This window comes from Scyliorhinus canicula, chromosome 10 (genome assembly GCF_902713615.1).
Source record: "Scyliorhinus canicula chromosome 10, sScyCan1.1, whole genome shotgun sequence".
Taxonomy (NCBI): Eukaryota; Metazoa; Chordata; class Chondrichthyes; order Carcharhiniformes; family Scyliorhinidae; genus Scyliorhinus; species Scyliorhinus canicula.
The window spans coordinates 176,624,804-176,651,628 of record NC_052155.1 but is presented as its reverse complement, the minus strand read 5'-3'; the positions used below and the strand labels follow the sequence as shown (position 1 = coordinate 176,651,628).

At 50.1% G+C, this 26,825-nt stretch overlaps 1 protein-coding gene across 5 annotated transcripts in view; it reads left to right on the top strand.

The window, feature by feature from the left end:
- LOC119972796 (cancer-associated gene 1 protein homolog) overlaps window positions 1-26,825 on the top strand; it is a 95,912-nt gene that overhangs the window by 65,075 nt on the left and 4,012 nt on the right. For 3 of the 5 annotated variants that reach the window (XM_038810207.1, XM_038810205.1, XM_038810208.1), the window contains 6 exons: window positions 883-946; window positions 2,056-2,129; window positions 10,699-10,800; window positions 12,041-12,145; window positions 18,649-18,719; window positions 19,350-19,421. In XM_038810207.1, the coding sequence (XP_038666135.1) occupies window positions 883-946; window positions 2,056-2,129; window positions 10,699-10,800; window positions 12,041-12,145; window positions 18,649-18,719; window positions 19,350-19,419 (486 nt within the window). In that variant the 3' untranslated portion in view covers window positions 19,420-19,421. Of the gene's footprint in view, window positions 1-882; window positions 947-1,414; window positions 1,532-2,055; window positions 2,130-10,698; window positions 10,801-12,040; window positions 12,146-18,648; window positions 18,720-19,349; window positions 19,422-26,825 lie in introns of those variants that run through there. The other 2 variants (XM_038810209.1, XM_038810210.1) reach the window with 2 other exon arrangements.

Genomic DNA, 26,825 nt, shown 5'->3' with positions numbered 1-26,825 from the left:
ATGACAGTGCAGTGCTATGCCTGGATGGGCTGGAGAACTGTCAGCCAATCTGACGGAGGTCCTGCCTGCCGCCAATCAGTGCGCATTTGAACCTGAAATGGCAAGGGGGCCAGCCAAGTACTCAGCATCCTGAAAAGAAATCAGGCCGCTGAAACATTCTTCCTGTTGTTCTGTAAAATATTTGGGTGTGTTTTTGCTTACAGGGGTCAGTTATCAATGACTTAGAACTGGTGCGCATCCTGCCTGAAATGTCAAGTGCTAATGATAATTCTCCAGGATGTGCTAATTTGAATAATTTTCACAGCAACGTGCAGATTTAAATAACTCTTTGGCGCACTGCACTAGTATAAAATTAGGTGGAACTTAGAGAGTAAGGTAAACAAATTGAAAAATGGTCAAACAGAGACCTCTGTTTGATAAAAAGCTTATCATTCCGTTCTGTCCCCTCCTAAATGAACTTTTACTTGACGTCCCAGTCCATAGCAACACTTTGACCCTAGATTCCTGGGGATAGTTTTCTGTTAGCGCCCTGCATATCCACATACTGGGAAGTTTGAATACAGAACATCTCTGCCCCACATTTCAATACATTAATAAAACTCCTTCTTTGATCCGGAACTTTGGATGCACATCTTCAATGCTGACTGAAACCATATAGGGTGAGTAATGGGCTGATTCAGATAAAAGGCAACCACTAAATTTACTGCTCTGTGGTACTGTAGCGTCAGTTTTTGGAAATGAGAAACCGTTCCCGCCAGTATGGCAAGTTTATTTCTGGAACTTGGACCGCAGTGAAATTAATTAAGCGCGCTGACGTTTTTACTTAATTACATTTTGGGGTTGACACAACATTAATCTCTTTCTGTTCAACCTCAAATTCAGGATGATGTGAATGATACCAACAATGCTGAAAGAGATGAAATGGTTTGCAATGCCAGTTACTGTGGTAAGGACAGATTAATGGACTTTGAGAAAATTAGCCTCCAGCAATCCCATCAGGGATTCATGTATGCTGAAGTATTTTAGATTATTAAAGGATTTGATGGAGGGGACGCGAGTGCTGATTCCCAAGCATGGGGATCTTTATTAGGCCAATAAAATAATTTAGGAGGAACTTATTCATGCATCGTGGTGGGTATGTGCACATAGAGTGTTTGAGGCAAATTGCATTGATGCAGAGATTCCAAATATTCTTTTGTTTTGAGAAGTGTTATAGTTTCCAAATCGGTGTTTGATAGAAGAGTTTTTACTGCAGGAGGCTAGAGTTGTGATGAGTTGTTCGAGGATAGAGGACCAAATGTCTATGGGGTTGGGCCTGTGGGGTTCATAGCAGTCCAGAAATGCGGGTTATCCAGTGGCCCTATTGAATTTCATGTTGAATCTCATTTGAACTTTATTTCTGTTTCCTATCCAGCAGCCAGCCAGATTGAAAAGATGGACAGCTGTTGGCTGGGAAGGCAGATGTTGGAAGGCCAAAGCTGAGTGGTGGGGATGAGTGAGGGAAGGATTATGGTGTGAGGGGGAACATGGGGTAAGCGTTTTGAAGAGATCGCGGGTCAGGAAAGGGAAAAATCACTTGGTTGGAGAGCTTCAGAACACAGGTGAGAGAGAAGCAGGTTTACTTGGAGAGCTGAAGTGGGAAGCACTCCTGCTCCTCTTGGCCCACATGCAGTGCTGGAAAGGCACTTATTTGCTCCAACCTGCTGTTCTCGTCTCCCCTCAGCTACCAAATTCTGCGAAGCCAGGTCACAGCTGCTAAAACTAAATAGTTGAGGCATGCAGCCTTATTAGCATACTTAAAAAAAACGGAGTTGCCTCTCACGAATCAGTTGCCCAGTCACCATTAAAATTGAAAGTGAACACGTTTGAGCTGATTCAGGGCTGGCCTTCAGATTTCTGAAATTGTAACCTACACCTGCCTCTCTCCCGCATGTCATCGGGATCTGAAACTCTCTTTGCCCCCACCACCCCCAAGCAAGTAGAGTTAACATTCCAAAAGAAACTCGATGTAAAATATGAAATACACAAATTTATTTTTTCTGTACTGATTCTTAGATCCCGATATTGGCAAATCTGTTCCTCAGGAAGATACGTCGGATAAGAAGACAGCTATTGAATGTGAAGATGAGGTTAGATAAAAGGACTTAATTACTAATAAATAAAAGTTGTTTCCCCCCCCACCCACCATGGATTTGCTTTATAATATAATTTTTTATTTTAATGATGAGGATGTCACTCTGATTTATCTATCAAAGGGTCTGTTAATAAAGTATACAGCGATAGTTCTATGGGTTTGCAAAGAGCTTCTCATTGCTGTGTAAAATGTATCTAATCCTTTCTTTAGTGACTGAGCCATAAAGTAACTCAAAATAGAATTTAAAATTTCTCTAGTGTGGTTTACAACATGTGCATATTTTCCATGACTTTAGTGGGGCTAGAACAGAGCGAACCTAGTTTGGCCTTGTGCCCAGCCGAGGTTTACACTCCTGAGCATGCCTAGCCTTCCTGGATCGGTCTGTTGTACAACTATCAACTTAGGGGTACCACTGACCAGAAACTGAACTGTACCAACCATATGAATACGGTGGCCAGAACATCAGAGGCTAAGAATTCTGCAGCAAGTAACTCACCTCCTTACTCCTCCATCATCTTTACGGATCATCATACTCCCTGTATGGAGTATGAACCTCCCTAATGAGCAGGCGGACGCTCGCCCAAGGGAAATGAGCAGCGGGGAAACCTGCTGCTTCAACCTGAGCGGCTATTCTGTAGGTCCCCGGGCTTGGACTTGTGTGCTGTAAATTGTGGCTGCAGCCTTTTCCGTTATGGAAATAAGAGGGTATGGTGTGGGAAGATTGGCCTTAAGATGAGATTGTTACATTGGCGACGAGGAGTAAAGCAGTTTCTTTCCCCAAGCAACCTTCATTGTTGAGAAAAGCGGCTTCTCTGGTAAGGAAAAAAAATGGCTCTCTTCAGTAAACGTGAACCCTCTGTTGTAAGCGGAGAAGACTGGACCCAATTCACAGCGCATGCATTACTTCTTCCGGGCTAATAATATTGAGGGAGGTGACAAACAGAAAGTGACAGCATGCGGGACCCCAACATTCAGCGTGGTAAGAAGTCTGACCTAACCAGATGGTTCCACGACTCAAAGACTTTTAACAATTCAGTAGACTTGGTAAAAAACTATTATGATCTGAAGCCCTCTGTTACATCCCAGAGATATAGGTTTAACACAGGAGGGGGAAACCTGGGAGAACCTGTCACCCAATCTTTGGCCAGATTAGGAAATTGGCAGAACATTGTGAATTTGGACCATCTCTGAACGAAATGTTGCGAGACAGATTGGTATGCGGAATAAACAACTTGACAATCCAGAACAAAATTATTGGCTGAACCCCATCTGGATTTTAAAAGGCCCTCGTAATAGTTCTACAGTAGTCCCCTGTTATACCGCGCTCCGCAATACCGCGGTTCGCGATATATGGCGGGGGGGCTTATGGACCCCAACTGTCAGCTTCCCTCTCCGGATCAAAGCGAGCCGGCCCCTGAAATTGACACTGCCGGCTGATTGGAGGGAGAGAGCAGCCGGCAGTGTCAACTTCAGCGGCCGGCTGATTGTTTCAGTGAGAGAGCAGCTTCCCTCTCCGGATCAAAGTGAGCCGGCCGCTGAAATTGACACTGCCGGCTGCTCGCTCCCTCCAATCAGCCGGCAGTGTCAATTTCAGGGGCCGGCTCACTTTGATCCGGAGAGGGAAGCTGCTCTCTCACTGAAACAATCAGCCGGCCGCTGAAATTGACACTGCCCGCTGATTGGAGGGAGAGAGCAGCCGGCCGCTGAAATTGACACTGCCGGCTGCTCGCTCCCTCCAATCCAACTTTTAAGTTGTTAAAAATGCAGCAGTGCTTGTTTTAATTAGATCCACGATGGGTGTTGTAAATTTATTTAAAAATCTATGCATGCGCTTCCCATTGTGAGTCTACGGGGGTCTGACCTCTCCCCCCGCCCCCCGGAGACTCACAATGGGAAGCGCATGCATAGATTTTAAAATAAATTTAAAACTCCCATCGTGGATATCCGCGGCTCGGATGCAACGCGGGTGGGGGTCTTGGACCCCAACACCCGCGTTATAAAGGGGGACTACTGTATCATTGGAAAATGCAGATAAAGGAGCTCAGGAGCTACAAGGGTGTCAGACATTAATGTCTTCCGGTTAGGGGCGGGGCCTAGTGTAACTATGACCATTCATATCTGAGGGCGCTGTGTAAGTGAGATGTCAGATAATCCATTACAGCATCGGAGCTCAACCCGCATCGCCAGCAATCAAGGAAATGCAATGGCTAGGAAACATGTTCTGGAAGGTTGCAAATTCCAGATGATGGACTGTTGTAAGCACTGCCAAGGGGCACAACCAAGACAAAGTTATAGGAATAGGCAAAATGAATGCTGTTCAAGGAAGAAGCCAAGGCCGCTACAGGCCCACACAGCAAAAATAAGAGGAGCCAAAGCCAAGATTTATGTTGATCCCGATGCTACGCCTAAATGTTTTACTGTGAGACCAGTTCCATACTCCCTCGTGGAAAAGGTGGAGACCAATCTTGGCTGCCTGGATAATCGAGGCATAATAATGGCCATACAGTTTACAGAGTGGTTGCGCCTGCCATCTCTGTCCTTAACCTGGTCACATCGGTCCGCCGCTGCGGAGATTATAAGCTAACTGTCAGTCACGTTTCCAAGCTAGATAGATACGCCATGGCTCGAATCAAAGACCTGTACACCAGGTTAGCCGGTGGCCAGACGTTCACTATGTTGGATATGAGCCACGTCTATTTTCAACTTGAAATAGACCAGCCATCCCGGACGTGTGTTGCTATCAACACGCACAAGGGCCTATTTGAGTTCACTTGTTTTCCCTTTGGGGTCTCATTAGCAACAGATTATGGAGAACATACTCCAAGGGTTACCCAAATTGGTGGTATACGTGGATGACATCCTGGTTATGGGGACTTCCGAACGAGAGCACCTGGTGAACCTAGAAGTCTTGCATAAATTCTCGAGAGCTGGGGTAAACCTGAAGATGGAAAATGTGTTTTTCAAGAAAATGAAGTGACCTACTTGGGTTCTCAGGTGAATAAAAAAGGTTTACATCAGGTAGATGACAGAGAACAAAGACAAATTACAGCACAGGAACAGGCCCTTCGGCCCTCCAAGCCTGCGCCGATCCAGATCCTCTATCTAAAACTGTTGCCTATTTTTTAAGGATCTGTATCCCTCTGCCCATTCATGTATCTGTCTAGATACATCTTAAATGACGCTATCGTGCCCGCCTCTACCACCTCCGCCAGCAATGCCTTCCAGGCACTCGCCACCCTCTGTGTAAAGAACTTTCCACGCATATCTCCCTTAAACTTTTCCCCTCTCACCTTGAACTCGTGACCCCTAGTAATTGAGTCCCCCTTTCTGGGAAAAAGCTTGTTGTTATCCACCCTGTCTATACCTCTCATGATTTTGTAGGCCTCAATGAGGCCCCCCCTCAACCTCCATCTTTCTAATGAAAATAATCCTAACCTACTCAATCTCTCTTCATAGCTAGCGCCCTCCATACCAGGCAACATCCTGGTGAACCTCCTCTGCACCTTCTCCAAAGCATCCACATCCTTTTGGTAATGTGGCGACCAGAACTGTACGCAGTATTCCAAATGTGGCCGAACCAAAGTCTTATACAACTGTAACATGACCTGCCAACTCTTGTACTCAATACCCCTTCCGATGAAGGTAAGCCTTCTTGACCACTCTATCGACCTGCGCAGCCACCTTCAGGGTACAATGGATCTGAACACTCAGATCTCTCTGTACATCAATTTTCCCCAGGGCTTTTTCATTTACTCTATAGTTCGCTCTTGAATTGGATCTTCCAAAATGCATCACCTCGCATTTGCCCGGATTGAACTCCATCTGCCATTTCTCCGCCCAACTCTCCAATCTATCTATATTCTGCTGTATTCTCTGATAGTCCCCTTCACTATCTGCTACTCCACCAATCTTAGTGTCATCTGCAAACTTGCTAATCAGACCACCTATACCTTCCTTCAGATCATTTATGTATATCACAAACAACAGTGGTCCCAGCACGGATCCTTGTGGAACACCACTGGTCGCAGTTCTCCATTTTGAGAAACTCCCTTCCACTACTACTCCCTGTCTCATGTTGCCCAGCCAATTCTTTATCCATCTAGCTAGTACACCCTGGACCCCATGTACACCCTGGACCCCCTTGTACACCCAGGACCCCACAAGGTGAAGACCATCAATGTAGCACCAACTCCAAAAAACGTCACTGAGTTAAAATCTTTCCCGAGATTAGTAAATTATTGAGAGAAATGTATCCCAAATTTGGCCTCCTTACTCACCTCCTTGCATACCCTCCTACAGAAGTACTACAGAAGGTTTTGGGAGATACCACAGGTGGAGGCTTTCAATAAAGTTAAACAACAATTGCTGCATTCCAACTTATTGGCCATTTGGACTCGAAGAAGGAACTTGTTTTGTCATGTGATCCTTCCCCTCACGGGATTGGTGAGGTACTTTCACACCGCTGGAAAGATGGAATGGAAAAGTCTATGGCATACGCATCCAGGACCCTTTCAGATGCTGAGTGGAGGTATTCTCAAATTGAGAAAGAGGGCTGGCCGGTTGTGGTTGCTGTAAAAAAGTTCCACCGATACACCTACTGTAGGCGTTTCATAATAGCTGCCAACAACAAGCTGTTGTTCTGCTGTTACCCACGAGTGGTTAGAATGTGGAATTTGCTAATAGTTATAGAATAATAATCTTTATTGTCACAAGTACGCTTACATTAACACGGCAATTAAGTTACTGTGAAAAGCCCCTAGTCGCCACATTCCGGCGCCTGTTCGGGGAGAATTCAGAATGTCCGATTCACCCCACAAGCACGCCTTTTGTGACTTGTGGGAGGAAACCCACACAGACATGTGCAGAATCCACACAGGCAGTGACCCCAAGCGGGCATTTGAACCCGGGACCCTGGCGCCGTGAAGCAACAGTGCTAACCACTGTGCTATTGTGCCGCCCATAAAACGAATAGCATTGAGATATTTAAGGGGGAGCCAGCTGAGAATATCAGGGAGAAAGGTATAGAGGGAGATGTTATGAAAATGATGAGGGTGGGGGAAGTCTCGCATGAGGCATTGACACTGGATAGGAGCTTTTGGGCCGAATGGCTGTTTCTGTGCTGCGAATGCTTTACAATTCTTTCCATACAAGATCATCCCAGTGCTTCAGTTTCCCCTTCATTGCTGAGTTCAACCAGGCACCTGCACATCGACAGAGTTGAGAGAGTTCTGGCCCCTTGCCATCTCCTACCAGTCCTTTCAGAAAATGAACCTTCAAAGCACAGTCTCAGCATGCCACCTCCGAAAGATTTATTTCAATAAAATATTTGATGTAGAATGGCACGTTATGTTGGAAGGTTGCATGCTGCAAATTGAAAAGCGGCAGACGGAATGGTACGAGGACATTAGAACAATAATTACCTTGTTCAGTGCCATTGTGTGAATCCATATGTCTTTGTTTCTGTTCAGCTCATGAAGACCAGCAAGTTTCAAAAGCCTAAAGCTGCCACCTCTAACACTCACGGTGGCCATCCCCTGCCCGATAGCGCGCGCGCAAAAAATGCTACCTTGGCAGTGCCAACCTGGCACCACGGTAGTACCCCTTCCACCAGGCAGTGCCACCTGGGCACCTTGGCAGTGCCAGGCTGGCACCCAGGAGTGCCAATCTGGCACTGCCATGGTACCCAGGTGGCACTGCCAAGGTGTCCATGCCCCTGGATAGTGTGTCTTCCCTCAGCCCAGTCGGCAAACCAGGAATCGATCAGAGTGTCCCATGCGTGTTGACCCTGGCACATACATCATGCAGCCTTCCGTGCCTTCCTAGACCCAATGTCCTGCCCATCCTCACCCTCCCCTGCATCCTCCTTGTCGGACGAGGCTTGGCATTTATCATCCTCCACCAGAATGTCACCCGTCTGCTGCACAATGGTGTGGAGGACGCAGTAGGCCGCCAAAATGCGAGCGACCCTCAACATCATACTGGAGGGCCCCTCCAGAGCGGTCCTGGCACCTGAACCACAACTTCAGGAGGCCACAGCACCGCTCAATCACGCTGCTGGTCACTGCATGCGCCTTGTAGCGGGTCTGCGCATTGGTCTGTGGCTTCCGGATAGGCGTCAGAATCCACGACCGCAGTGGATAACCCCTGTCCCCCAGGAGCCAACCCCCCCAGCCAGGGCGACATCTCGAACATTTCAGCAATCGTCGAGCGTGCCAGGATCAAAGCGTTGTGCACACTGCCCAAGTATCGGACGCAGACTTACGTGATACGCAGCTGATGGTCGCATATCAGCTACACATTCATTGAGTGTAACCCCTTTCGGTTTGTGTAGAGTGGCTGTCATCTCCAGGTGCCCGTAGGGGGACATGCATTCCATCGATCACTCCATGGACACGGGGCATCCCGGCAATGGTGGTGAACTCTGCTGCCCGGGTCTCCTGGTGGGCTGGGTCCACATTGAAATGGATGTAATGAACCGCCTGGGCATATAGGGCCCCCGTGACGGCACGGAAGCACCTGCGCACCAAGGTCTGGGAAATCCCCACTCAGCACCTGGAAAGACCCCGTGGCTTAGACGTTCAGGCGACTATCACCTTGACGGCCATTGCAAACTGGTGTCCTCCCCCATACCCCCGCGGTGTCAAGTGTGCCATGATCTGGCAGATATGTCGCACTGTCTCCCCGCTCAACTGGCGTCTTCAACGGCATGTCCGGTCCGGCAGCTCCTGGAGTGACAGGCGCTGCCGGTACACACGAGACCTTATGCGCCCCTTCTTTTCCACTTCGGCATTTTGGGCGGCCGGCTCACCATCCTGGGCAGCTGCCTCCTGTTCCTCTGTGGCATGCTTTGTTGCTGCAGCTTCCTCCTGCACCTCAAACAGCTCCAGCTCATACAGCCGCAGGGCATCCCCCAGGGCTGCGGCAACTAGCAGGAAGGACACTATTGCTGATCGAATTCCAATATCCATTGTCTGCAGGGGGTGAAAGGCCGACATGTTAGCATGGTGCGTTCCCCCCTACCCAACCAGGTCCAACGGGCTACATGATGGCCGCGGTTGACGCTACGGGCTCGCCCCCCCCCGCATATCCACCCCATCCCTGCAACCCCTCGTTCTGTTGGTGCCTGGCACTGTGGGGGACTCTGGCCCTGGTGCCTGTCCCTGATGCCGGGGTACCGTCGGCTGGCACTGCTGTTGCCAGCAGTACGCTCCGCAGCCTCTACCCAGTGCCCCCATTGGGGCTACAGTTAGTAACGCCCCTGATGGTGGCTGAATGGGGCTGCAGAACCAGGGACCAAGGTGGGTGGTCAGGGGTGCGCAGCACATTGGCTGCCTTGCAGGTGGGAGCAGTGCTGGTCTGTGCCTGGACATTGCCCCAGTCCTATGGCCGGGGGAGGGGGGGGCTGTTCCCCTGTCAGCCCCCCTTCCTCTCCGGCCCTGGCAAGGCCTCCCCCCCCACCCCCACCCCCCCCCCCCTTCCCACCCCCCCCCCACACCCCCCCACCCCAGCCAGCCCAATAGCATCCGGCTCGGCTGCCCACAGTCACATATGTCTGTGTGCTACCTCCTCTCTCTCCCTCAGCAGCCATGATGCCGGATTCACGGTTTTTAAAAGCACAAGTAAACTGCGCCATCGGGAACTCTGTCCATCGGAGCCGGGGAATCGTGGAGGCCCGCTAGTGATATGCCAATGGTATTTACTGTAGATGCGTTCCAGACCGCATTGACGCCACTGTCACGGTACGGAGAATTACAATTTGGCGGAAAATCGGCACCTGGCCCGATTTTGGCATTTCGGAATCTGTTCACCACCCAATCACGTTTCCCGATTTTGGTGTCCGCCAACAGAGAATCCCACCCAGTGAATTTCATATTGTCAGAAAGACTGCCACGCGGCGGCAGCCTTTCTCTCTTCCGAAACCTCGCTCAAAACAGAACTGTTTCTGATGTGAAGAAACCCACCAGAAGACCTCATTGCTACAGGCCGAGATTTCTTAACGGTGAAATTTGAATCAACAAGCACGACTGCAGACCGACTGCTCCACTTTGGAAAAGGACCCTTCAGCTGTAAATAAGCCTCTGGAGTTACCATGAATTATTTTCCCGACCTGATCCTTGGCCAAGCTTTTTGATATCGGCAGAGTTTTATTTATATTTTGGCAGGCTGGTGGGGGAATTGTATGTGTGCTTTCGCATGAGTGGTAGTTGGACATATTTGTACATTTTAAACCTTTTGTTAATAATTTCTGCATCTTAACCGGAGTGAGTTTCGTCAATAAAACTTAACTCTTTACGTGTTAAAGTAAGGAACCTGGTGGCTTATTTCTTGAACTGAGCTATACACTCTTGGGTATCTATTAAATTGGCAATATCAGCTTCTCTTCAAACTCAAACTGTTATCAATTCAGGAGAGGGGCGAAGAGAGGTGTCCAGTCCTCTCTATGCTAAATCAGCCCACCATCTCTCAGTTGTCCCAAAACCTTTACACCTGCTTCCAAGCAAAAAAAGAATTTTGTGACATTTTACTTGCTCAGTTAAATCAGGTGATTAATTGATATTTTGCAGGATGTGAATACACACAAGCCAATCCCAGGAGAGGGTAATAAACATACTGAAGATTACCATCAAACGAAAGCTGTGACATCATGTAAACAGAAACAGGACCAGGTGAAAAGGAAATCAGATTATTATGGGCCTTACACACTTTCCTTAGTTTTAAAGGAAACATTTTACACTAAAAATTGTTTAGTTTTATTGGAAAATGTTGACAAATGTGAAGATGTGAATGGCCACAATATATAAAGGGTTGTGAATCTATGGAATTCCTTGCCCAGTGAAGCAGTTGAGGCTCCTTCATTAAATGTTTTTAAGGTAAAGATAGATAGTTTTTTGAAGAATAAAGGGATTAAGGGTTATGGTGTTCGGGCCGGAAAGTGGAGCTGAGTCCACAAAAGATCAGCCATGATCTCATTGAATGGCGGAGCAGGCTCGAGGGGCCAGATGGCCTACTCCTGCTCCTAGTTCTTGTGTTCTTATATGTTAACACACTCATGCTTTTGGATCTTTCCTTTTAACATATTTATATGGTGCCTACTGCAAAATCCAGGGTGTGAAGCAGTCTGGTGCATAACCAACCATCCTTTAACTGGGAATTTAGATAAAGTATTTTTGCCTTTGTGCTCAAGTCAACCTGGTAAAAATGTTCTGTTTATAGTAAAGAGCCTGCAGTGTAGAATGCTTATTCTCAGCTTCGCCTGTCGCAGGGCACGAACCATTCTGACTTCCTTGCCCTTTCTGCTAATTGCTCTCCCACATTTTCTTCTGCCCCCGGGATGGTCTAGTGCACAAATAATGCTGCAGGAACAACTCTCCACGGGAACAAATGTGCCCGATGGCAGAGCAGAATTTCATGAGGTGTTTTGTTTCAAACCTATCCAACATGCAACTTGTTTTCCAGATTGAACTAAAAATGGCTTTAATGTCATTCAACCTCATTGTTGATAAAATAAATAGAGAGATATATATTTTCTTGCCTTCATTAATTTTGACGGAACGAGTATAAAGGGAATATTACTGTTTTATACTCATATGTACTTTCATTTTGTTTGGAGAAACACTAGCCCAAGCTTTTTCATCTATCCTGTAACACTGAAAATGATGCAGTTTAATGCTGTAACAAAGATTTGCGGATTAGAACATAGAACATAGAAAGATACAGCACAGAACAGGCCCTTCGGCCCACAATGTTGTGCCGAACATTTGTCCTAGATTAAGAACAAATTATTGAGCTGTTCCTAATTATTGTAATGATATGCATCAATTACCAATAATACTAAATGATCATCTTCGCTGTACGGTCAATGTTCAGAAAAATGTTTAACTGGAATCCATCATATTACATTTTCAGGCAGTGAAATCAAAATATAAACGAGGCAAATCGACTGAGGAGCTTAAATTGCTTGCAACAGAAAATATAAGGCTCCACACGTGTGTGAATGAACTCCAGTACAAGGTACTCATTATTGTGAAGATTACATTACTGTGATGCCGCAATGTGCATCCCGCCCATTGTGGGGGGATCTCTTTTTTGGCAAAACTGCATTTTAGAGTGAGACAGCTAGTCTCACTAGGATTCTCCACTGCCCACTCTGCCAGTAGTGGAGTTCACAATGCAGCAGAGAATCCAGCCCATTGTTTTAAGGAACTCCTGCAGTGATGACCTCCTGTTGATATGATAGCCTCCAACAACGATAAGCATCTTCTTTTACTCTGGATATGACTCGCACCAGTGAAGAGATTTCCTACTCCTCAATTCCCATTGACTTCAATTTTACCAAGACTCCTTCATGGTTAATAACTGCCCTGGTAACAAGGGCAATCAGGCTAGCCTCACCTCTGGAGTTCAGCTCTTTTGCCCATGTTTGAACTATGGCCGTAATGAGGTCACATCAGTGAATAGGCTATTATGCGTAATTGTAGCTTGATAACATTGTTAATAATACCTTCCATCACTTTTCCAATGATTGGGAGGAGACTGAGGGGGTGTCCATTGACTGGCTTGGATTCATCCTGCTTTTTGTGGACAGGGTGCGCCTTGGACATTTTCCCCACTGTTGGTTATATACTCACAAGTGTATTCCTGGAAAAGCTTGACTAAAGGTGGGCTGATTCTGGAGCACACGGCTTCAACACCAGAGCTGGGATAGATATACTTTTCATCATTGGTGCACGGAACCATTCTTTGGTAATCAAATTGTCTGAAGTCTGATCTGCTGAGGGAGGATGGGTAGGTGATTAGGAAGTTTTCTTCCCTTGTTTGACTGGATAGAGTGAGCGTTCATGGAGGAGTCTGGGACATTGTCTGAAAGGTCTGATTCTGTGAATAGGACAATGTCACTGGACTTGTCTGTGGGGCAGTTTTCTTGATTTTGGCGCAGGGAGGAAGGCTTGTGTGTTTCGACTCAGCTGGTAGTATATTAATCATTAAAGCATAACACTGCGGGTGCTGGAAATCTAAAATAAAAACAAAAACTGGGAAAACTCAGCAGTCTGGTTGTGGAGAGAGAACGTTTTATTTCCAGTTAAGGGACAATTTAGCATGGCTAATCCATCCATAAGGGTGGGACCTGTACGAAAGATAAAAGGTTTTTGCACTGTTTATGGTTTCATGTATCTTGTCTATTTTATTGTTATTTCTATACCAAAATACCTCAATAAAATGTTTATTGAAAAGAAAGAGTGCTATAGTACACTCTGGACTTAACATTGAGTTCAACAACTTTAGGCTCATGAACTGTCTCTTCCAAGTTGCCTCCTTTTTTAAAAATCCAATTTTTACTCCAGTTTCCCACCCTTCCAGGGCCATCTGTTGTTTGTTCTTGAGTCTTGCTTTCACAAAGCGCTGACCCTTGTTCTGTTATTAACAAATTCTGCCATCTTACCTTTATGCCATTATCAGCACTGTCTTTAGTCTTTAATCCTTGACCTATTTTGCTTCACCTCCTCCACCCCACCTTAAACAGTATAAAATGAATCACCTTTCTATCTCTCTCTAGCTTTGAAGAAGTGCTACGGACTCAAAACATTGGGCAGAATTTTTTATCCGACCCCACGCCAGGTGGGAGAATCGCGGGAGTGCCGGGCGAATCACGCCACGCCGCCCTGGCACCCGCACGCGATTCTCCCACCCCCCAAAACGGCGTGTCGCGTTGTGCGACAGGCCGCTCGGAGAATCGCCGCTCACGTCGAGCGGCGATTCTCCGGCCTGGATGGGCCAAGCGGTTCACGCCGGCGCCAACCACACCTGATCGTTGCCGGCATGAACAACGCGCGACCGCTGCGTGTGGGGCCTGTGGGGGGCGGAGGGAGAATCGAGCACCAGGGGGGTGCTCAGGAGGGGTCTGGTCCGCGATCGGTGCCCACCGATCGTCGGGCCGGCGTCTCTGAAAGACGCAGTCTTTTCCTTCTGCCGCCCCGCAAGATCGATCCTCCATGTCTTGCGGGGCAGCGGAGGGGAAGATGGCAACCACGCATGCGCGGGTTGGCGCCGGCCAACCTGCGTATGCGCGGGTGACGTCATTCAGGCGGCGCCGCTTTGACGCAAGCGTCAAGGCCTGGCGCCCGAGATTGACGCACCGCCGCTCCTAGCCCCCCAGGGAGGGGAGAATAGGCGGCGAGGAGCGGCCTCCGACGCTGGAGTGAAACACTCCAGTTTTCACTCCGGGGTCGGCCATTTGTCTCCCTTTGGGAGAATTTCGCCCAATGCCTTGGTGTTCTGATGCCACGGAGGCCACAATTTTACATGAGTTTTTAATGAACAATATTCATCATATATACGTTAAGATAATAGCAGTGAGTGATCTTCTTGTCGGTCAATTCGTCAATTTCTGTACCATTTACAATGACTCAGTGAACAATGCCTCCTGGAGTTCAGGATGTGGGGCTGCTGGGAACACTGGACCCTGGAACACCACAGCGGTGGGTGAGGAGCAACTGCAGGTGGTTTGTCCAGATGCGGTGTACTGGAAGCGGTCCGTCTTCCAACTCCAGAATGTTGCTGGAGGGCCACCTTCTGAATTCAGTGTACTCCTGAAGACCCATCTTCATTCAGGACGCCCACCTTCCGTAGTGGATCAGTGATGTTGGGCACCTTTTCAACATGGTGTCCGGATAGAATGGCAGACTATGTTCCATCAGGCCTCCCCCGCCACGGAATACGGTACAAAACACCCGGTTGCAAAATTAATGAATTAATAGAAAACTTCTGCTCATTGTTTTTGTGGAATAGGGAGTGCCTTGAAGAAATCGACCCCACATGTTTCACCTCGATTCAAGAGAAATAAAGATAAACAAAAGTGCAACATGTAACCTTCAGGAGAAATTATATTATTTATCCTTTTCACATATTTAGAGAGAGCACGGGTTTCCTAGTGTAATGACAGGACAGTTGGCAGGATTACACAAGCCGAGGCCAGATGGTGGGGGGGGAGGGGAGGGGAATGTAATGCAACATGAATTCCAGGTTGAGGGTGTACTCATGTGTGCGGAACTTGGCTATAAGTTTCAGCTCAGCGATTTTACGTTGAAGCACCTCCTGAAGGCTGCCTTGGAGAACGCTTACCTGGGCTTGCAAAATCCTACCAACTGTCCTGGCTTGAGACAATTCACACCTCTTTAACCTGGGGTTACCCCTCTCTCTGCCTCTGCAAAGACTTAATTACCTGCAAATGCTCGCATTCGAAGTATCGTCTTGCATCTTTGACTTTGTCGATATAAATGTTTCTGGAACCCACCTCGTCATTCACCTGAGGAAGGAGCGGTGCTCCGAAAGCTAGTGATTCGAAACAGACCTGTTGGACTTTAACCTGGTGCTGTAAGACTTCTTACTGAGCTTATATTTAGCAAAGGAATTTTTTTTGTTTCACCAAGAATGCTGCTGATCCAAACTTTTTTCTTCAATATCCCCTCTGGACAACAAATATCTTTATCCCACAACATTAGGAATGGACTCTTGCCTGTATCTCATAGAATTTAAATATCTTTTCCCATTTTATTCTGTCCACATGGAAATACTTTACTATGGTATATAAAGGATGCAATGTAACTAAATTTGTTCTAAACGTGGTAGGGAGTGGAATCTGCCAATTCCCGGCGGCTGACCCGGCAAGGCTGTCACCGCTATCTAACGTTAATTAGCACACTTAATGATGCCCTACGGGCTTTACCCTGCAAATGAATGTCCCGCCAATAGATTCGTTGGGACAATGTCCGGCAGCTCTCCTCTAATGAGGGGGAGCAGCACTTACGCCGATTGCACAGAGCAAACCCCAGACAGCACACAGCCATGTCATCACGCAGACCAGCTCAGGGATGCCGACCTGGCCAGGCTCATAGACGCGGTTGAGTCCAGGAGGGATACTCTGTTCCCCTGAGGGGTTTGGAGGGTCAGCCACAGATCAGCCTGTGCTGCCTGTAAGAGGATGAATGACCGCCACCAGGCCGCACGGGTGAGTTGACAGCGGTCCACTGGCACCGGTCCCGCCTGCTGTCCTCAGACCCCCCCCCCCCCCCCCCCCCCCCCCGGTGACTCTGCACCTGGCACCCCCCCCCCCCCCCCCCCCCGAGCACAATACCGTGCCACAGCCAACCCCACCCATGCCCAGCAGTGGTGTCCATGCCTGCTCCCCGCCATGCCCACTCCCACCCACAGTACATGAAGCTTTCGGCTCACGATGCCCCCTCCTGTGTCCGGCAGGAATAATTGGCGCACAATCGGCAGGAAAGCGCCCAGACGAGCAGCAGGACACCGATGTCGAGCTAGAGGTGAGGATCCGCTGGCCCAGCCCAGATGACCTGTCACACGAGAGTTGTTCATGCCAGCATGATTATCTTTCCCTCTCACTGACCACATGTCCCTTCCCCACAGGGTCTCCAGCTGGCGGGTGCCAGCCCAAAAAGGGCCCTCCCTCACCTCTCGAGAGAACACCTTGCAGAAGGGCTATCATCCCCTCCACCAGCGCTGACTGGGCAAAAGTAGGGGACACGCTGCTGGGGCATGATCCGGTCAGCACCACACAGTTGCAGATGCTCATCAGGTGGAGGCAGAAACGTCCAGGGGAGACATCAGTCGGAAATCTGCTGAATCCCCAGATTCATCTGAGTCCCAGTCAAGTGCAGAGCCTCTGGACCAGGTTATCCAGGAGCTGATGCAGTTGATAGGGTGCAGCCTTGAGATTCAGCACGGGATGTCAGCGACGATCCAGTGGGTCCATAGCTGAAATGAAGAGTCCGAGAGGCTAAGGGCGCAGGAGATGGCGCCAGCGATGCGTGGCACCGAGGCAAACACTGCTAGCATGGCGACCACAGCGGTGAGCCTGGAGCCCGATGTCAGCCCCATGAGTGGTGGTGTCCAAGGCATGGCTCAGCTATGGCGACCATGGCTGAGAGCCTCAACAGCATGTCTGAGTCTCTGAGAAACATGTCTTTGACACATGTGGACCTTTCCGAGGCACTGCGGAGCATGTCCCAGTCTCAGGTGGGCATTGCTCAGACACTGCGGAGCATGTCCCAGTCTCAGGTGGGCATTGCTGAGACACTGCGGAGCATGTCCCAGTCTCAGGTGGGCATTGCTGAGACACTGCGGAGCATGTCCCAGTCTCAGGTGGGCATTGCTGAGACACCGCGGAGCATATCCTAGATGCTGGGGGATGTGGCCCTGTCTCAGGTCGACGTTGCCGGGGCGCTGCGGTGCATGTCCCAGTCTCAGATGGGCATCACTAAGAAGCTCCAGAGCATGTCCCTGTCGCTGAGGACCATGTCCCAGACTCAGGTGGACATTGGCAAGGCGCTGCAGAGCATTGCCCACTCACAGAGGGGCATCGTTAATGGTATCAACACCATGGTGTGCACATTCGGGAGCCAGCAGTACTGACAGAGCCAGATGATGCAGGGACATCGAGAGCCCAATCCAGCTACTGCTCCATCCCAAATTTACCCCCAGAGCCCTATTGGCACCAATCGGGAGGAGGAAGTGCTGGAGACCGACCTGGAGTCTCCCGAAGGGAGATGATGGCATTTGCCAGCTCTCCTGAGTCCACCCTCCTGACAATGGCACGTCTTGGGGTCAGCGCTCGAGCACTGGAATGATCCCACGGCATAGAGGTTCAGAGCTGTGGTGACCCTGACGGGCACCGGGAGCGTGTATCCTCCTCCATGTGGTGTCAAGTACATAAGAACATGACAGAGATGCCGCATTGTCTCCTTGTTGAGGCGGAACCTCTTGTGGCACATGCTGTCCAACATCAGTTCGAAAGACCAGTGTCGCCTGTACACCTTGGGCTGTCAAGGAAATCTAGCCAATGGTTAATTTTCATTCTCAGCCAGTTTTGTCCTGCATGTTCTTTTATTAAAAACACATGTCTCATTTAAAAGTTCAGCATGTCCGTACATATTTCGAGGTTATGATCCATTGTCATGACAATATTTCTTTTAAAAATGCTGCCAGCCGTCTCTATCTCCCCTAAGAGTTCCTCAAAATTACTTTGACAGAGAGCAGTTGGCAAAAAATTTAGAATCAACTTTGGGATCTTCAAAGTCAGGACCATGCCGGACCCTAATTTCAATTCTGCAAAGACCTGGGTGTCAGTTTCTTCAATATATCCAGAATATTGGCAGCAGGGAACCTGGCAGTAGAGGAATTTCTAGGGTGTGGGGCAGATGTCAGCAAAACCACCACCAAAATGCTTGTCGGATCCTTTTTTTGGCAATACAACTAACATTTTCAGATATCATCCAATGTTCCTCACATTCCTGACTTCCCTGAGCTATTTTCAGCCACTTGAAAGTACAGGCTAATTCTATTCCACTAGGAAGCTCGCATTATTTGAAGAATTAAAGCCCAACAAAGTGAATAGCTACATTTTTATTGAGCAGTAATTTTAATTTTACATTGATTGAGACTTGAGCATTTCATTGTTTTCCAGTATATCCTCAATGCTGAATGTGCATTTTTAATAGGTTGATGGATTGAACAAAATAGTCCAGTTTGCTGACCAGAGACTCCGCATGTTTAATTTGCAGATTCTGAGGTAACACTGATTTTATATATACTTTATAACAGAAATGGGCACAAGATACTAAAAACAGTCTCACCAGAGCACTGTATTGTTAGACCATGTTTACTTCTGACTTGTATTCTATTATTTCAGATATGCAGTTCAACATTCAATTAACTTGATTCTGGTCGACATTAGTTGTTTAGTGTTGAATTTGTTAAAGCTTCTAGATCTCTTTAAACTTCATCCTTGTTTTTCAACAGCATCTATGGAATATATGCCCATTATTCCTTCCCATTGGTGGTGCATTAAATATGATCTGCTATTTTCCTGTCCACTTATTGTATTTTGTCTGACTTATTCTAAAAGTTGTGTTTCACCCTTTCATTCCATTGTTCCTCCAAGTTTGGCTATGGTTACTATATTATTCTATATAAATGCATTTTAATTCCTTCTCATTAGTCTCACTTTTGTTTTACTGTTTTTTGTCCCTGAAATGTAAATCACATTGGACGATGCAAATCACAGCTGAAACAAAATTCTGATTGATTACAATTTTTAGCTATGATTACCATATAAATAACATGGTGGATTTATTATTGGGAGGGGAAACTATATGATTAACCAAATCACATCAAAAATCTATTTATTTTAACTCCCAAGGTTAGAGAAGAAGAATTCTGCTTTACTAGCTGCTTTAAACAAGAAATCCAGAAAGAATACTGAGTCATAAAGGTACTATGTTATATCTTTCTTTAAAATATTTTTATTCTCCTTTTTCACATTTTCTCCCAAATTTGCACCCACCAACAATAAACAATAAGCAGTAACAAATATAATGTCAATCCCCAAATCAACAACAACAATCCCATCCTCCCACCAAAACCCCAGACAACTGCCCGCATGTTAACATAAACAACAAAAGGGAATCAGGAATCACCCACAGTCACCATTAACACATATAGTCCCCCTCCCCCCCCCAACTAATGTTCGATGTTATCCAATTCTGGAAAGTGCATAATGAATAACGCCCATGAATTATCAAACCCCTCCATCCTTCCCCTCAGTTCAAACTTAACCTTCTCAAGAGTCAAGAATTCCAACAGGTTCCCCCTGCCACGCCAGGGCACACGGTGGAGAGATTGTTCTTCATCCCAACAAGATCCGTATTCAAGCGATCAACGAGGCGAAGGCTACAACATCTGCCTCCACACCCGTTCTCAACCCCGGCCGGTCCAACACCCCGAATATGGCCTCCCGAGCGCCCGGGTCCAGTTTCATGTGCACCACTTTAGAAATTACCCTAAAAACCTCCTTCCAGTAATCCTCTAGCTTTGGACAGGACCAAAACATATGAAACTGATTAGCGTCCCCCCCCCCCCCCCCCCCCCCCCCCACCCCCACAACGTTCACACACGCCTTCTACTCCTTCAAAGAGCCGGCTCATCCTCGCCCTCGTGAGGTGTGCTCTGTATACCACCTTCAACTGTATCAGCCCCAACCTCGCGCACGAGGTGAAGGCGCTCACTCTCCGGAGCACCTCACACCAGAACCCTTCCTCCATACCCTATCCCAACTCTTCCACTTTGCTTTGATCCCTTCTAGTGGTGCCTTCTCCTCTTACAAAATAGCCCTGTAAACTGCCGACACTACCCCCTTCTCCAGTCCCCTGTCGTCAGCACCTCCTCCAGCAATGTAAAGGCCGACTCCACCGGGAATCTCTGTATCTCCTTTCTGGCAAAATCTCGAACCTGCATGTACCTAAACATTTCCCCCTGCTCCAGCCATGCTTCGCTTCTCGCTCCTTCAATCCTGCAAACCGACCCCCAAGAAACAAATCTTTTAGGCCGCGATTCTCCGCAACCACGATGGGTGGGAGAATAGCGGGAGGTCTGCTCCCGCACCTCCCGCTATTCTCCCACCCCCCCTAAAATGGCGTGTCCGGTTTTCCGACACACGGCTCGGAGAAACGCGGGCCGCCGTTTTTCACCCGGATGGACTGATCGGCCTGCCACACCTGGTCGCTGCTATTGTGAACATGGTGCGCCAGGTAAGTGTGGGGCTTAGGGGGGGCAGATCGGGGATCAAGCACCACGACCGTGCTCGGGAGGGGACTGGCCCGTGATCAGTGCCCACCGATCGTCAGGCCGGCGTCTCAAGGGGACGCACTCTTTCCCCTCCGCCGCCCCGCAAGATCAAGCTGCCACGTCTTGCGGGGCGGCTGAGGGGAAAGATGGCAACCGCGCATGCACGGCTGGCGTCATTCTTGGCGCGCCGGGCCTTCCGTCGAGTTTCCCGGTATGGCCCGCCTATCCCCCCGGGTAGGGGAGAATAGGGGGCCGGGAGAGGCTTCCGACGCCGTCGTGAACCTCTCCAGGTTTCACGACGGCGTCGGGCCTTGTGGAGAATTCCGCCCTTAGTGTCTTAATACTCGTCTCCTCCAATTTCCGAAAATTTCCATCCCACCTCCCTGGCTCAAATCTGTGGTTCGCCCGAACCGACATTTCCCTTGACCCTGCCCCCAACCCGAAGTGTTGCCGAAACTGCCTCCAAATTCTCAATGAAGCTATTATTACCAGACACCCTGAGTATTTCCCCGGGGCCGTCGGAAGCAGTGCTGTTGCTAGCGCCTTCAATCCCGACCCCCTGCACAAACTCTCCTCCATTCTGTCCCACTGGGAATCAACCACTCTGACCCAGCTCCGTACCTTCTCCACATTCACCGCCCAGTAATAATATATCAGGTTCGGAAGACCCAAACCCCCTTCCTGCCTTCCACTCTGTAGCAGCACCTTTCTAACTCTGGCCACATTCCCTCCCCATGCGAACGAGGTAATCATTCCTTCAATCTCTCTGAAAAATGCCTTTGGCAGGAAAATCAGTAGGCATTGGAAAATAAACAGAAATCGCGGTAACATGTTCATTTTAACCGCCTGTACCCGACCCACCAGTGACAGAGAGAGACCAACCCACCTTGCCAGATCGGCTTTCACTCTGATGTACCATCAATTGAACGCGAGACGAGTTGCTGAACAAAAGTATGGCTCTAATCTACTAGATGTTAGCCCTGCGGTCGATTACAGTAGAAGGACGACCACCGGGAGTACTGGGTATTTATACCCCGCCCTGGAGGCGGGGTTAACTCAGCCAATCGGGGAGCCGTCACATGACTGGTCTCAACTAACCGATCGAGAGGCACATGACCAACCAGGGCCAATGGTAAGCCGATGTTCTGCACCAATGGCAGGCTGCTAAGCTAATCATACCACCACATTCACCCCTTGCGGAGAAAGAAGCCGGGGGGGGGGGGGGGGGGGGGAGAACTGGTGGTATGAGTAGTAAGGAGAGAAAAAAAAAATGTATCCTTGGCTTCCCACTGGCCCAGACATTTAGCAACAGTACATAGTTTCCATACAAGGTCCATGGTGGTGCTGAAGTTAAATGGGCCCGATCAGCCTTTTCGTTGCCCGTGACGTCCTGGCAGACCGCCGCAGTGGAGTTGGTGACGTTGGTTCAGCTGATGGTGGTGGGTCAGCTGATGTCCTGGACTCCAGGAGCGATGGTCCTTGAACTGTCTCCGTACCCCGGGCTGGTGGTGGAGACGCCATGGATGGGGGAGGGGTGGCCTGGTGGGGCGCTGGGGGAAAAGGGACAAGGGGGGGGGTCTGTGGTGAAGGGGGGGGAAGGCCGCACGCCGGCGGGTGCCAGGTCCCAGAGGGAGACCGTGGCCTGCCGACCGTCGGGGTACTCCACGTACGCATACTGCTGGTTAGCGTGGAGTAACTGGACTTGTTCCACCAACGGGTCGGACTTGTGCACCCGCACATGCTTACGGAGCAAGATGGGTCCGGGGGTGACCAGCCACGTCGGGAGAGGGGATCCGGAGGACGACTTCCTGGGGAAAACCAGAAGGCGTTCATGAGGTGTCTGATTAGTTGTGGTACAGAGGAGGGAGCGGATAGTATGTAGGGCATCGGGGATAACCTCTTGCCATCGGGAAATAGGGAGATCTCTGGACCGGAGGGCCAGTAGTATGGTCTTCCAGATGGTACCATTCTCCTGCTCGACCTGTCCGTTACCCCGGGGGTTATAGCTGGTCGTCCTGCTAGAGGCAATGCCCCTGCTGAGCAGGAATTGACGCAGCTCGTCGCTCATAAAGGAGGACCCTCGATCGCTGTGTATGTACGCGGGGTAGCCGAACAGGGAGAAGATGGAGAGGAGGGCCTTAATGACGGTCAATGTGCTCATGTCGGGGCAGGGAATGGCGAAGGGGATGCGGGAGTATTCATCGATCACCGTCAGGAAGTAAATGTTGCGGCTGCTAGAGGGAATGGGCCCCTTGAAGTCAATGCTGAGACGTTCGAAGGGGCGGGATGCTTTGATCAGATGCGCGCGCTCGGGGCGGTAGAAGTGCGGTTTGCACTCAGCGCAGATGTGGCAGTCACGGGTTACTGTCCTGACATCCTCGATGGAGTAGGGCAGGTTGCGGGTCTTTATGAAATGATAGAAACGGGTCACCCCCTGGATGGCAGAGATCCGCGTGGAGGGAGCGGAGGCAGTCTATCTGCGCGCTGGCGCAGGAACCGCGGGACAGGGCATCAGGAGGCTCATTGAGCTTCCCAGGACGATACAAGATATCGTAGTTGTACGAGGACAACTCAATCTGCCACCGCAAGATCTTGTCGTTCTTAATTTTTTTTTTAAAATTTAGATTACCCAATTATTTTTTCCAATTAAGGGGCAATTTAGCGTGGCCAATCGACCTACTCTGCACATTTTTGGGTTGTGGGGGCGAAACCCATGCAGACACGGGGAGAATGTGCAAACTCCACACGGACAGTGACCCAGAGCCGGGATCGAACCTGGGACCTCAGCGCCGTGAGGTGGTTGTGCTAACCACTAGGCCACCGTGCTGCCCTGTCGTTCTTAATCTTGCCCCTCTGTGCATTATCGAACATGAAGGCTACTGACCGTTGGTCTGTGAGGAGGGTAAACTTCCTGCTGGCCAAATAGTGCCTCCAGTGTCGCACAGCTTCGACTATGGCCTGGGCTTCCTTTTTCACTGAGGCGTGGCAGAGTTCGGAAGCCTGGAGGGTTCTGGAGAAGAAGGCCACGGGTCTGCCCACTTGGTTCAGGGTGGCCGCTAGAGCTACTTCTGATGCGTCGCTCTCGACCTGGAAGGGGAGGGACTCGTCGATGGCGCGCATCGTGGCTTTTGCGATGTCCGCTTTGATGCGGCTAAAGGCCTGGCAGGCCTCTGTCGACGACGGGAAGGTTGTGGTTTGAATGAGGGGACGGGCCTTGTCGGCGTAATTGGGAACCCATTGGGCGTAGTAAGCGAAGAAACCCAGGCAGCGTTGAAGGGATTTGAGGGTATTGGGGAGAGGGAGTTCCATCAGGGGGCGCATGCGTTCGGGGCGAGGCCTATCACTCCGTTACGCACTACGTAGTCGAGGATGGCTAGACGGTCGGTGCTAAACACGCACTTATCCTTATTGTAAGTCAGGTTAAGGAGTTTTGCGGTTTGGAGAAATGTTTGGAGGTTGGTGTCATGGTCCTGCTGGTCGTGGCCGCAGATGGTGACATTATCGAGATACGGGTAGGTAGCCCGTAATCCGTATTTGTCGACCATTCGGTCCATCTCCCGTCGGAAGACCGAGACCCCATTTGTGACACCGAATGGAACCCTGAGGAAGTGGTAGAGGCGCCCATCTGCCTCGAACGCGGTGTACTTGCGGTCACTCACGCGGATGGGGAGCTGGTGATAAGCGGACTTGAGGTCCACCGTGGAGAAGACTTTGTATTTCGCAATCTCGTTTACAATGGCGGAAATACGGGGGAGAGGATACGCGTCCAGTTGGGTAAACCGGTTGATGGTCTGGCTGTAGTCGATGACCATCCGGTTTTTCTCCCCAGTCCGGACCACTAGCACTTGGGCTCGCCAAGGACTGTTGCTGGCCTCGATGACCCCTTCCTTCAGCAACCTATGGACCTCGGACCTGATGAAGGTCCGGTCCTGGGCGCTGTACCATCTGCTCCGGGTTGCGACGGATTTGCAATCGGGAGTGAGGTTAGCAAACAAGGAGGGAGGGTCCACTTTGAGGGACGCGAGGCTGCAGACAGTGAGGGGGGGTATAGGGCCGCCGAATTGGAAGGTCAAGCTCTGCAGGTTGCACTGGAAGTCCAGTCCTAGGAGTGCCGGTGCGCAAAGGTCGGGGAGGATAAGGAGTTTATAATTTTAAAAAACCTTCCCCTGGACCGTGAGGTCCGCAATGCAGCACCCGGTGATGCGGACGGAGTGCGAACCTGAGGCTAACCCGATTTTGTGTTTTACAGGATGGACAGGGAGCGAGCAGCGTCTTACCGTGTCAGGGTGTACGATGCTTTCCGTGCTCCCGGAGTCCAGCAGGCAGTCCGTCTCGTGCCCGTCTTGGCGAACGTGCGTGGACGTGACTGGTCGAGCTGAATGGCCGCAAGCCGTGGAGAAGATCCATAATCGCCGTCGTCGGCCGAGTGGGTGCTGGCAGGACCTTGTGTGCCAGTCCAGGATGGCGGCGCCCAGGACCCGCACGTGGAGTCGGGGTCCCAAGATGGCGGCACCCAGGACCCGCACGTGGTGTCCGGGGCCCAAGGTGGCAGCGCCCAGGACCCGCATGTGGTGTCCGGGGCCCAAGGTGGCAGCGCCCGCAGGACCCTCGTGGTTGCTGGGGGCGGGGTTAGCGGTGCAGGCGGGCCGATCGGAGCGGCTGAGAGCGGGAGCAGAGAGGCGCGCAGGCCGGGGGCGGGGAGGGAAGATTGACCCGGTGCGCTGGAAGGGCCCGGAAGGGCCCGGAGGAGGAGATCCCCGGTCGCTGCGCGGCACAGCAGCGACCGACTTGGTCTGGCAGACCGACGAAAAATGGCCCTTCTTCCCGCAGCTCTTACAAAGGGCGGAACGGGCCGGGCAGCGCGGGCGCAGGTGTTTGGCAAGCCCACAGATATAGCAGCGGGGCCCCGCGAACTTGTCGGGGCGTCCCGCGGCGCAGGCCTGAGGGGGGTCGGGAGCGGCGGATGGCGGTGGGGAAGCGTGCCAGGAGGCCCAGGGCGCTGCAGCACGGCTGGGGACATAGGAGCGGGCGTTTAAGTCGGCGACCTCCAGGGAGGTGGAGAGAGTCCGTGCCTCAGTTAGGCTGAGGTCGTCTTTTTCCAGCATCCGCTGGCGGATAGTGGCGGGCTGCGTACCAGCCACGTAAGCATCTCTGATCAAAATTTCCATGTGCTCAGTGGCTGAAACTTGGAGGCAGGCGCAATTCCTCTCCAGGACAGCGAGGGCCCGGTAAAAATCGTCTAAGGATTCACCGGGGAACTGTTGTCTGGTAGCCAGCAGATGTCGGCCGTACACTCGATTTACCGGCTTAAGAAATTGTCCTTTTAGCTTATCCATGGCCACGTCATATTCCTTTTCTTCCTCTATCATCGCGTAGGCCGCCATGCCCACGCTGGAATGGAGAATATGAAGTTTCTGTGCCATGGTGGGGGGGCTGCTTGCGGTCGCCAGATAGCTATCGAAACACACCAGCCAATGCTTGAAGATTGCCGATGCGTTCGGAGTTTGCCGACTGATGCGGAGGCATTCGGGCTTGATCCGGAGCTCCATCTTCAAATTTCTAGTAGATTAAATTGATGTACTATCAATTGAACGCGAGACACGTTGCTGAACAAAAGTATGGCTTTAATCTACTAGATGTTAGCCCTGCGGTCGATTACAGTAGACGGATGACTGCCAGGAGTACTGGGTATTTATACCCCGCCCTGGAGGCGGGGTTAACTCAGCCTGTCGACCAATCGGGGAGCCGTCACATGACTGGTCTCAACCAACCGGTCGAGAGGCACATGACCGACCAGGGCCAATGGTAAGCCGGTGTTCTGCACCAATGGCAGGCAGCTATGCTAATCATACCACCACACACTCTCCCCACCAAACTAGAAATGTTGTACCTGCGGAACCCCCCCCCCCCCCCCCCCCCCAACCCTACCCCCCACTCCCGAGCAACCTGCATCCCCAGGTACCTAAAATGAGATGTTATATCTTTTTGTTACATCTTAAACATGCGGTTAACACTTTTTATGTTTCTATTATTGTTGACCAATTTTTCAATG